We start from the raw sequence: 12,839 nt of genomic DNA on the forward strand, positions 1-12,839 counted from the left end.
AATGATCATTCAAAACATCGTAAAAATGTTAGTATGCCACTCTAAAACGTACACTATAAGACTATAAAATACTCTTCAGTACTCATAATGTGTAGGTTTTCACGGCCGGTGTCTTCATTAGTTAAAACTTCCGGGCTGAGAGGCCGTGGTCGATCTGTAAAACTACTACTTCCTGACGTTTCGTTGCCAACTGCGGGCAACCTCTTCCGAGGTGAGTCAATGACTGGCTGCTAGGCCCTGGAGGTACCGTTTGTGTACATCGCATAGAGGGCACAACACTACTGGCAGCCAGCCGTTGACTCACCTCTGAAGATTTTGCCCACAGTTGGCAATGAAACGTCAAGAAGTTTTACAGATCGATCACGGCCTCTCAGCCCGTATGTTTCAACTAATGACTTCAGTACTCCCACATCCATACCCAGATTTGAAACAGTCCTATGCACAATGAGTTCTTTGTAGAACGCAGACAATATTCCAAAATGTTCGAGAACGTTAAAAAAATCAGAAACTTCCTGGTACACTAAAATCTACAACATTTCAAATCTTTCGGAATATTCGAAAACATTCTTGGTATGTTGCTAGCAGGTGTAAAGGCTGCGGAGACTGAAAGAACAAAGTCCATAGAGGATTCCGAAAAACGAACTATTTGCCAGGCAACGAAACAACCAACACTAGTAATTGCATAAAGTGACAATCATATTACAACTTACTATTTGTTCATTTAATACATGAAGTCAAAATTAAGAAAACACTTGCAAAGCAACAAGCATAACGTTTACACACACACACACACACACACACACACACACACACACACACACACACACACACACACACACACACACAGAACGCTAATAGATTATAGTCCAAGTAAACCAGGTGCTGCTGAGTTGAGGGAAGTACACTGAAGAGCCAAAGAAACTGGTACGCCTACCTAATATCATGTAATGTTTCAAGTAGTGCTGCACGGAGCTGACACCATTAATCCTGCATTGCTGTCCATAAAACCGTAAGAGTATGAGTGGGTAGAGATCTCTTCTCAAAAGCGGGTTGCAAGGCATCCCAGGCATGCTCAATAATGTTCATGTCTAAGGAGTTTGGTGGCCAGCGGAAGTGTTTAAACTCAGAATTGCCCAAGTCCGTCGGAATACACAATGGGCATGAATGGATACAGATGATCAGACAGAATGCTTGTGTACGTGTCACCTGTCGGTCATATCTAGACATCTCAGGGGTCCCGCATCACTCCGCCGGCCGCTGTGGCCGACCGGTTCTAGGGGCTTCAGTCCGGAACCGAGCGACTGCTACGGTCGCAGGTTCGAATCCTGCCTCGGGCATGATGTGTGTGATGTCCTTAGGTTAGTTAGGTTTAAGCAGTTCTAAGTTCTAGGGGACTGATGACCTCAGATGTTAAGTCCCATAGTGCTCACAGCCATTTTTGAACCACATCAATCCAACTGCACATGTCCTAAACCATTACTGAGCCTCCACCAGCATGAACAGTCATCTGCTGACATACCGGGTCCATGTATTCCTGAGGTTGTCTCCACACCCGTACACGTCTAACCGCTCGATAGAGTCTGAAACGAGACTCGTCTGAAGCAACATGTCATGAACTGTCCAATGTCGGTTTTTGACGCGTCCAGCCAAAGCGTAAGACTTTGTGTCCTGCAGTCATCAAGGGTACACAAGGGTGCCTTCGGCTCCGAAAGTCCATATCGATTATGTTTCGTTCATTGGTTTGCACGCTGATACTTCAAATCTGTAGCAATTTATAGAAGGGTTGCACTTTTCTTACGTTGAAGGATTCTCTTCAGTCATCGTAGGTCCCGTTCTTCCAGGATTTTTTTCCGGCTGCAGCGATGTCGGAGATTTCATGTTTTACCGGAATCCTGATATTCACGGAACACTCGTGAATTGATCGTACGGGAAAATCGCCGTTTCATCGCTACCTCGGAGATGCTGTGTCCCATCGCTCGTACGCCGACCATAACACCACGTTCAGACTCAAATTTTTATAACCTGCCATTGTAGCAGCAGTAACCGATTTAACAACTCCACCAGACAAATGTCTTATATAGGCGTTGGCCACAGCGCCGTATTCTGCCTGCTTACATGTCTCAGTATTTGAATACGTATGCCTATACCAGTTTCTTTCTCTCTTTCTCTCTCTCTCTCTCTCTCTCTCTCTCTCTCTCTCTCTCTCTCTCTCTCTCTCGTGCCAAAGGGAGAGGGAGAGGGAGAGACTTCCTTCAATAAAAGAATTTTTTAGAACTTAGGACTTACGCTTTTTCTTGCTACAAGACTTGTTCGTAAAATATAGCTTCAAAAAAGTTTGAAGGAAAGACTTTACAGATATTCTACTTGTTCTACGAAAATACGTTACACAAAATTACTTGACAGAGGACTAACAAGCCTGGAGTGTCCGAAAGGGATTGAAATCTTTCGAATAGTTTAAATCGCCAAAAACATTATTTACAAGCCACAGTTTTGAATCAGAAAGAAATTTAAGTGTAGAATACATTCATGAATTACGGTACTGCTTAAACTTAGCAGCCTTCTGCGGTCGTGGACCCACTTAATTGTATTGCAACTTCAACTATCAAATGAGTTAAGTAGTTAGCTTGTTGACTTACTCTAGCAGCGCTCAAAGCAGTAAAAGCACAGCTCATTATAGGGTTAACATGAAATTAGATCTTTAAAATTACAACTAAAACGGCATTGCCTAATTTGAGCTGCTTGCACACACCGTTGAGCAGAGGTAACCGGTACGTAACCAAGTACTGCAAGAACAACCGTTAGCAGTAATTTGACTGACTCACAATTAAGACTACACACGCTGCTTTTCAAGACAACATACTTCAAGCAACATAAGACTTTACTGCAGTCGCGCTTATAGTGTTTGCCAGGTGTCGGGCTTATAAACAGACATTACTCCAGCAAAATAGAACAGATATGTTACGGCTCAATTCGTTAACATTCAAAATTTTCATAAAATCTCAACAACATAGATGTATCTCTAACTTTTGACTTGAAATATGCATTGATGCAAAAGAGATGGAAGATGTTTTTGCGACCATCAGAATGTGGTAGCGACTACTTCAAACTCTTATATCTCGATAAACAAAGCAGCTAACACCGTACAACCACTACAGTACCTAACAGGGGAACCAAAGGTACCACCAGACGCACATACAGCGTGACAATTATTGAACTTCTTGAAGAAAAAAAAAACTTAAATTAGTTACAAACTTGGCCGTTGTTCAACATGTAAACGTCACTACACATATTCGGATTTAGGTTATGAAATGTTCAGTATGCATGCCATCATCGGCGATGATGTGACACAGACGAACAGCGAAATTCTGCATGACCCGCTGAAGTGTCGGAACATCGATGCTGTCCTGAATGGCTGTTTCCAGCTCAGTAATGCTTGTGGAGTTATTGCTGCATACGTTGTCTTTAATATAGCCCCACAAAAAGGAGTAGCATGTCTTAAGATCCGGAGAATATGGCGGCCAATCGAGGACCATGCCAGTGGCCTCTGGGCACCCCAGAGCCAGAATGCGGTCCCCAAAGTGCTCCTCCAGGACATCAAACACTCTCCTGCTTCGATGGGGTCGAGCTACGTCTTCCATGAATCACATCTTGCCGAAATCAGGGTCGCTTTGGATAATGGGGATGAAATCATCTTCCAATACCTTCACGTACCGTTCGGTAGTCACCGAGCCATCAAGGAATATCTCCCCGATTATTCCGTGATTGGACATCGCACACAAGTCACTCGTTGAGGGTGAACAGGCTTGTCGATAGCGAAATGTGAATTCTCAGTCTCCCAATCACGCCAGTTTTGCTTACTGACGAACCCATCCAAATGAAAGTGGGCTTCGTCGCTAAACCAAACCAGCAGTGCATACTAGTTGTCAACAGGCCCCGCTGCAAACCGCTCAGTTTCAACGTGCTAACACAAGCAGTTCAGAATGTACGACGATTTAGTTACATATAGTTCAGTAATTGTCAACCTGTACATCCTAAGAGTAGTCGGGAGCATTTTCCCTGGCGTTTTGGCAGATATTTGCCGTTTCGTTTTCAGAAAGTGCAGCTGGAGTCAGCTCAAACAGATACTGCTTGTCACGTCTACCCCGCGACGCCCAGCGTCGACGGAAAGCATCGGTTTGTTTCTCGTTACAAACAAAATGATTTTTAAATCGAGTTTTGTGTGTCCCTACAACAGAGCGGTTTAAATTTGGACTAATGCGAAATTCGTTTCATCGACGTATGTTAACACAAACAATAAAACCGAGAATAAGCAGTCCAGCAGCGACTGAGCAGGACATATTTAATGAACTAATTATATCACAATATTTTCCTTTTCATTTTATTATTTGGTGAGTAGATACAAAAGTTCTTAGCGGTTTCTATCCCTAAATCAATCTACATATAAATGACTATGAGAAAAGGATGATTCTTTCAAATTAATAGCACAACTTCCTAACGTTTGTCTTTGTGGCTTATTTATAGTGGAAGGCTACTAAATGCTAATCGTACTGGAAATTGTGTCCTTTCAATTGAAACGGCAGTTTGCTAGATATGAGCGAAATCCTCTGAATAAAAGCTATTTTCCTTTGTTTTCCTGGAATTATTTTTGATTCAATTATTTTTGATTCAATTATTTTTGATTCAATTATTTTTGATTCAATTATTTTTGATTCAATTATTTTTGATTCAATTATTTTTGATTCAATTATTTTTGATTCAATTATTTTTGATTCAATTATTTTTGATTCAATTATTTTTGATTCAATTATTTTTGATTCAATTATTTTTGATTCAATTATTTTTGATTCAATTATTTTTGATTCAATTATTTTTGATTCAATTATTTTTGATTCAATTATTTTTGATTCAATTATTTTTGATTCAATTATTTTTGATTCAATTATTTTTGATTCAATTATTTTTGATTCAATTATTTTTGATTCAATTATTTTTGATTCAATTATTTTTGATTCAATTATTTTTGATTCAATTATTTTTGATTCAATTATTTTTGATTCAATTATTTTTGATTCAATTATTTTTGATTCAATTATTTTTGATTCAATTATTTTTGATTCAATTATTTTTGATTCAATTATTTTTGATTCAATTATTTTTGATTCAATTATTTTTGATTCAATTATTTTTGATTCAATTATTTTTGATTCAATTATTTTTGATTCAATTATTTTTGATTCAATTATTTTTGATTCAATTATTTTTGATTCAATTATTTTTGATTCAATTATTTTTGATTCAATTATTTTTGATTCAATTATTTTTGATTCAATTATTTTTGATTCAATTATTTTTGATTCAATTATTTTTGATTCAATTATTTTTGATTCAATTATTTTTGATTCAATTATATTGTGTGAGATAAGTGTTCACGACCATTTCTTGTTTCAAATTTCTAGATTAATATCGTATCTTACTTCACTTCTTACTGATGCAATAGTTCTTCAAATAACCAACTTGACTAATTTTGATTAACGTTCGGAAAAACTTTGGACAGTTGACAGTGCTACGTATATTATTTGTAAGCTCAATTTGGCCAGTTTCACAATCAAATGACTGAATGTATTAACTAATTTGTAAAAATTTTTCGACCAAATGATTCGCTTCATCAGTGGAAAGTTGAACGTTCATATTTGCTCTTAATTGTGCTTCCTTCACTCAAGACGAAAGAAATGATATCTTCAGAAGTGCAATGATTTCACCTGCCTGAGTTGCTTTTGGGGTGTTTGCTGAAAATGGCCATAATGTGTAAGTAATACCCCTTTTAATTCGTTAATTGGTTAAAGAAATCGAAAAGAGGTTCAAAATGGCTCTGAGCACTATGGGACTTAACTGCTGTGGTCATCAGTCCCCTAGAACCTAGAACTACTTAAACCTAACTAACCCAAGGACATCACACACATCCATGTCCGAGGCAGGATTCGAACCTGCGACCGTAGCGGTCGCGCGGTTCCAGACTGTAGCGCCTAGAACCGCTCGGACACTTCGGCCGACGCGAAAAGAGGTTTCCGGCAAATGATAGTAGGCACAATAGCACGTAATTTTTTGTTTGGGTAATGCTCTAACTCATGTGTCAACCAAGGTATTTAAGCAATTGGGTTTTTAGGCTTTGATACATCAAACAGTAGAAACTGAACCTTTATAGCATTACTGCTGTCTGTCCGTCCTTCTTCAAATCCCACTTTCTCAGGAATAGACAGCAATGAAATTTATATCATACACCAAAGTCTACTGTATCTTGGTCGTGTAAAAAATTGAAGCTTTTAAGTCAGTGCAATCAAAAGATACGGCCATTTATGTCGCGATATTTTGAAACTCACAAACTTATCCGCTAAAAGCCGGCAGGTCACTAAACTACTGTAAATGAGTACTCAATAAACTGTAAAAAGCAATAGCATAAAAAACACAGGGTCAGTGAAGTTATTTTATCTAATTACATAAGACAAACGGACAGGAAATTCTGGAGAGGTATAGTTTGTCCGTAAACTAAAAAGCGAGATGCGCTCGTGGTGGGTGAAGTTGCGTTTTCGGGAAGAATGCCGCAACTGCCGTCCAGGAAGACTAAGAATCAATTTCCCCTCCAGCATCGTAGAACAGCGAGCGGAGATTTCCGTAGGATCTGTCGATGACTTTCTCTTCAGTTAGCATAACAACTCCAAGTAGCAACTCATATCCGTACTCTGTGCGATATTAACACACTTTGTGGAGAATACCTCCCCCTCCTTCCCCAGGAGTGTATGCACACTGCGTCGCCATTCCAGTATAAGGAGAGGTGCGGAAGCGTCCAGTATAACTTAGTGAAATGTCCTGTAGTGGCTTTTTGTGACGCGGTGTAGAGAGCGTGGGGAATGGCCTGGTCGTTCTTCAGTTCGCTGACCTGCAAAAGCAGGGAAGCGCACGACCACAATATGTCGACCTGCCTTCCCTCGCGCATCTGTTTTCCATCTTCGCCCCCTCCAGCCCGTCACTCCACCTGAACGCAAATTATCCCTAAATAAAGTTCTACTGCACTTAGACCTGGTGTAAACATTTAATATTCATTTGGCAATAAACATAAATTTTATGCCGTTAAAACACCACTTTTTATTGTCTGATTTTTTCCATCCCCTGCAACGCAATACGCTTTTGTCTCCCCCAATTTCGGTTGAAAAAATGCGGAATCTGTTCTGGCACAAAGCGGAATATTCCCTCTAGTTTCATGCAGATCAGATAGTTGGCGGTGCTATACGTGGGTTTCAAAGTGGCGTCGTTAACGGAAGTTTCTTTAGGAGGAAAACCAGAGCAGCGCAGATATTCATAGGTGCTTGCACAATATCTACGGAGACCTGCCAGTGAACAAAAGCTCGGTGAGTCGGGCGAGGTGTCTGTCTGCATAGCAACAAGGTCGCGCAAACCTGTCAGATATCCCGCATGCCAGTTGGTCGCACACAGCTTTAACTCCTGCGATGTTGGAGCGTGCGGACACTCTCATTCGAGGTGACCGACGGAGTGCGCGCGCGCGCGCGCACACGCCCGCACGCCCGCACGCCCGCACACACCTTATATCACAACTGGTCGTATGTCTTCGTAGTGCTGACACACTCGTCCACCAATGGGTGTAGTTAAGGTGTGTGTGTGTGTGTGTGTGTGTGTGTGTGTGTGTGTGTGTGTGTGTGTGTGTGTGTGCGTGTGTGCGTGTGTGTGTGTGTGTGCGCTGGGTTCCTCGCCACCTAGCAGAAGACATTAAAGAGCAACGAACGAACATCTGTGTGGAATTGATTACGCGTTACGAGGTTGATCATGAAAATCTTCTGCTAAACATAGGCACAGGTGATAAAACACGGCTTCAACACTTCGAACCAGAAACAAAACGACAATCCATGGAGTGTCGTCACACCACCTCTCCTCCGACGAAAAAGTTGAAAGCTGCACTGTCAGCCGGTAAAACCGTGGCGACTGTCTTCTGGCTCTCTGTAGGGGTTACACTGTTTGGTGTCTTCCATCATGGCGCACCAATCAACTCTGAAGTGTATTGTGTTACCCTAAGGAAAGTGCTCGTCACAAAATGCGGCGCAACGCCGTCTGCGTATGTGAGAGTTCAGGAAACTTCATTTGGCTATTCTTACTCATCCACCTTACAGCCTGGATCTCGCACCTTCTGCCCTCCATCTGTCTGGCTCAATGAGGGGTGCACTCCGTGAGAAGTACGTGGATGACGGGGAGGTTATTGAAGCAGCAGGGCGTTGGTTCTGACGTCGATCGTAGAGTGGACCAATAGTTGTATCATGGGCCATATAGTCCCTCCCTGTAAGGTGGTTTAAGGCCGTCGCACTGAACGGAATAATAGGGTTTGCATCCAAAATAGTGGAGAAAAATAAGGTGTATTGCAATCCTGAATATAGCCAACTTCCTTTCAGAAAAAAAAGTGTTGCATTACTTATTCAACGCCCCTCGTATTACGTCGTAGAGAAGTAGGACCCTTTTTGTAACAAATTTAATGCAACTTAATTTTGGCCTTGGTAACATTTTAGCTAGAAGCCGCAGTTTTCGAGATACTGTAGAATAACACAAAAAGTGATCTTTAAACGCCACAGTCTACCGCCACCGCCCACCTCTATACCCACACCCAATCGGTAAGGATTTTCAACACATTATTCATAATGCGCCCGTTACCATTGTACAAAAAGTTAAGACTGCTGCACGAATTTTTTTCTCCTGTTCGACCATTTCTCGTCTTCGTTGACTGGACTACTGTGTAACGATATTTTGTTTGGTTTCTTCCGCTCTCTCCCCATTGCACGAAACTTCTATGCGTGGCCTCTCTCCTTACCCACCTATTAGCGTACACTCGTGGTACGGTACATCATTTCCGCGCATAACGACGCTCTAATTGGTCAGCTTCAGTGGCCATGTGCGTCACGCGTGATAGGGTAATGCGAGCGACATTATGCGAGATGAGGTAGGTCAGCGGCGGGGCCGCGGTCGGTCGCGCTGCGTCGCATCTGGTCGGGTCGGGTCGGGTGTCGGCAGACGGCGACCGATCAATACGGCGGCAGCCGAGAGGCGGGGCGGCCGCCAGTCGAGCTCCAGGCGCGCAGCGGGTAGCGGCAGGCACAGACGGTAGGCGCAGCGCGGCGCAGCACAGCACAGAGCGGGGCAGCGGACCAGCAGAGGCGGCGGCGCCGGTGTTCGGGCAAGCGCGGCTACCAGAGGCGCCAAGACGGTGCTGTTCACGAGAGAGGTCCTCCTAGGCCCCGTGCGCGACGGCTTCCCGCAGCTGTACCGCGTCATGGACAAGACGCTCCGCTTTCCAGACTACATCCTGTCCAAGATGGCGCCGGCGGCAGGGGAAGGCGGCGGGGGCGGCGGTGACGGAGGCCTAGGCGCAAAGGCGGAGGCGGCGGAAGCGGCCGGCGGGGGCGGCGCGGCGGCAGCCGGGGCCCCGCGGAGGCCGCGCTTCAGCGCCAAGGCGGCGCGCCGCTGGCTGCACCAGAACCTGCTGCTGCTGCTCACCGTCGCTGGCGTCGTCCTGGGCGTCACCGCCGGTAAGTCCCAGTCCCCAGCACGACAAACTTCAGAAACTTTGCTCACGGTCTGCCTCATCTACCACTAATCTCCACATGTCCCTTTTCTTCTTCTCCACTTCCTCTTCCTCTTCCTCCCCCACACTTCCTCTTCCCCCCTCCCCCTCCACTTCCCCCTCCCCCTTCCACTTCCTCTTCCCCTCCCCCTCCACATCCTCCTCCCCCTCCCCCTCCTCCTCCTCCTCTCCCCCTCCCCATCTCCCCTCCCCCTCCACTTCCTCTTCCCCCTCCACTTCCTCTTCCTGATCCTCCTCAAGTCCCCTCTTCTCCCTGTTCCTCGCCACTTTCCGCTCTTTTTCCCTCATTTGGCCTTAATCTTCTTTTGTATGCTTTGCTGTACCTCTCTCTTTTTCCCCCCAACCCCAATTCTCTCTTCTAGGTGCTCTTCTCGCTATTCCCTTTTCTTTACTTAATTGCTCACTTTCTTCCCAACCTTTATTTCTTTTCTACATTCCCCATTCTTAACTCACTTTTTTATTCATTGCTCATATTTAAGAGAAGCACTGCAATCCACGCTGTTTTCTGCTTGATTATTTTCAGAACTGGCACCTCATCTAGGCTGTGACAGTTAAAGCAGTGGTCCAACACTGGATCAATATCAAAGCAGTCACGAGGGAACATCAAATAGTCATTCTGATTGCCCTAAACTGTAAATGGCAAACACAGCAGATATTTTACTGAAAGGCATACTCTTCGTTCGTTAGTAATGTTGCTACGATGAACACCGTGTCTGCTAAATACCCTCATTCAGCTGAAAGAGGAACACACGGAATGATTTTGCTAAATGGGAACGAACTACAGGAAACGATCCTTGCCAGGACAACGAGCAAAGATGTTCATCTGAACATCGCCAGAAATGCGTTCCAAGGAAGGTACATCAACATGAAGCTCTAGATAAGTCATCGACAGTGCCCCGTCTATCGACACCAGGAAGATGGCCCACCAGCGTGGGGATTATGAGACAATCGTGTGGAATGTTCTCCACAACATCTGCCACTATCTGTATCACTTACATCGTGTGCAGGCTTTATCATCTACTAATTTGCCCCAAGGATGTCTGTTTTGTCGCCAATTCGTCACACAGGCCACCAAGGTGCTGTGATTACTGTCACCAAAGTTACTCATAGATGAGATCAGCCTTTACGATGTGTAGCACTGCCAGCCTTCCCAACACCCACCTGTGGGCTGTGAAGTAACCCTTTGGTATGGTGAAAGCAATCAGTCACCACCAGTTCAGCCTCAGTACTCGGATGGAGGTTGTTGGCGAAGGTTTTTATGACCGTTCTTGTAATTAATGATCTGCAGGACTTCGGCCATTCACTTACGTAATAAAATGAAACACCTACAACTGTCTCCTGATGGGAGTTCTACCCCTCAGTGTCGGTTAAGGACTGAAGATTGTGTACGGAGTCACCGAATCTGGTTGCAATGTAGTGAAATAACACCAAAAAGATGGCTGTAGGTGTTTCATTTTATTACATTACTGGTGAACATCTTGTCAGACCAGTCATCCTTCCACAATGCCTCACAGCTGGGGCATATTGGCACATACTGAGTGACCCTGCCTCCCCTGTTTGAATATGTGCCTTAGATGGTACAAAGGAAATGTGGTTACATGATGAGGCTCGACTCCACCACTCTCTTGAATGTGGAGCTAAAACATTGGTACAGACTGAACATTCTCACTTGTCTGGTATGCTCACATCTCTGTTTCAGTCATTGAAACTTACAGTATCAAATATATCTTATCCCCAGATTCAGGTTGGTGTACCTCAGTTGGACCGAATTTCGGGCTATATGCACATATGACCTGTTCCACTGTGTATCCTGTTACAGATCATTTCCTGCAGTCGTTCAGAAAAATCACCCCTGTATGCAATGTTTTCCAGTTCTGCCAACTCTAGTGCTACAGTAAAACTCTCTCATTATTTCTAGATATCTCTCAGAATGTTGCTAATCCTTGTCAACTGAATAAGAGAACTTGGTATGATGACCTCTGTCTGCCCTGATGACACTGGCGACACACGATCTTGACTCCATAATATAGTGACACCTCAAATGCTGCTTACTGCTCAGTTGGTCAAAGGCGTACACGTCTCACCTGATGACATATTTCAGATGCAGTCAGTAGTGTTGCTCACAGGTGAAGTAATGATGACAGGTGATCTAAATAGGCTTGGAGGAGGAGGAGGAGGAGGAGGAGGAGGAGGAGGAGAACACAAGCACTGTGATGTCCATGTGGTGCTGGTGGTGGTGGTGGTGGTGGTATTCAATATGTGTCAAATGCATACGCTAGCGAAATGGTTAATACACAATATTACATACAGGAACCATGAGTGGGGAAAAATAAGAATGAATGAGAAAGGGATAAATTATGGGATCAAAAAGAGAATAAGACAGACAAGTAATCTTTCTCCTCTACCTTTCCAGCCTGTATACCTAAGAACCAGTGTAGACTGAGAGTAAACCAAGGGAAGACGAAAATACTGAGGAGCACCAAAAATTAAATTAGTCATGCTCTTACCAAAAGGGGGGGGGGGGGGGCGGGCACACTATAGATGTAGCGATGTAATGCTGGTGCCATGGGAGCAAATCGCATGAAAGACGAAGCTGACTGGGGTAGATAATGAGATTATTTCTCCCCTTAATTTGGAAAAAAAAAAAAATACTGAGACAGTACATCTCGAGCACAGAATTTTACGGAAGTGGCTCGTGGGCTGTAAGAAAACTGGAAAGAGAATCGAAGCGTTTAAAGTGTAGTGTTACAGCTGGATGACGAAATTTAAGTGGACTTATATTAAATGATTCTGCAGCTCGTGCCCTTGCGGTAGCGTTCTCGCTTGCCGCGCACGGGGCCCCGGGTTTAATTCCCGGCGGGGTCAGGGATTTTCTGTACCTCTAGATGACTGGGTGTTGTTGTGACGTCATCATCATCATCATCATCATCATTATCCTTCATCCCCATTACGGTCGGAGGAAGGCAATGGCAAACCGCCTCAGCTAGGACCTTGCCTAGTACAGTGGTGCGGTTCTCCTGCGACGAGTCCTCGTTTCCGAGATGGCGGAAATGAGTTAGGAAAGTAACATATCCTCTTGATAGACTATCTAGTTCCAGTCAGGCAAGCAAAACAACTTGAAGATTGAAACTTCGTGGCAGATTAAAACTGTGTGCCCGACCGAGACTCGAACTCGGGACCTTTGCCTTTCGCGGGCAAGTGC

General features: G+C 44.0%; 1 protein-coding gene across 3 annotated transcripts in view; it reads left to right on the forward strand.

Moving 5' to 3' along the window:
• Positions 1 to 12,839, forward strand: part of LOC126091855 (excitatory amino acid transporter) — a 453,428-nt gene that overhangs the window by 131,243 nt on the left and 309,346 nt on the right. For 2 of the 3 annotated variants that reach the window (XM_049907124.1, XM_049907123.1), the window contains exon 2: positions 9,351 to 9,581. In XM_049907124.1, coding sequence (XP_049763081.1) covers positions 9,368 to 9,581 — 214 coding nt within the window. In that variant the 5' untranslated portion in view covers positions 9,351 to 9,367. Of the gene's footprint in view, positions 1 to 9,116; positions 9,582 to 12,839 lie in introns of those variants that run through there. The other variant, XM_049907122.1, reaches the window with a different exon arrangement.

This window comes from Schistocerca cancellata, chromosome 7 (assembly GCF_023864275.1).
Source record: "Schistocerca cancellata isolate TAMUIC-IGC-003103 chromosome 7, iqSchCanc2.1, whole genome shotgun sequence".
Classification (NCBI taxonomy): domain Eukaryota; kingdom Metazoa; phylum Arthropoda; class Insecta; order Orthoptera; family Acrididae; genus Schistocerca; species Schistocerca cancellata.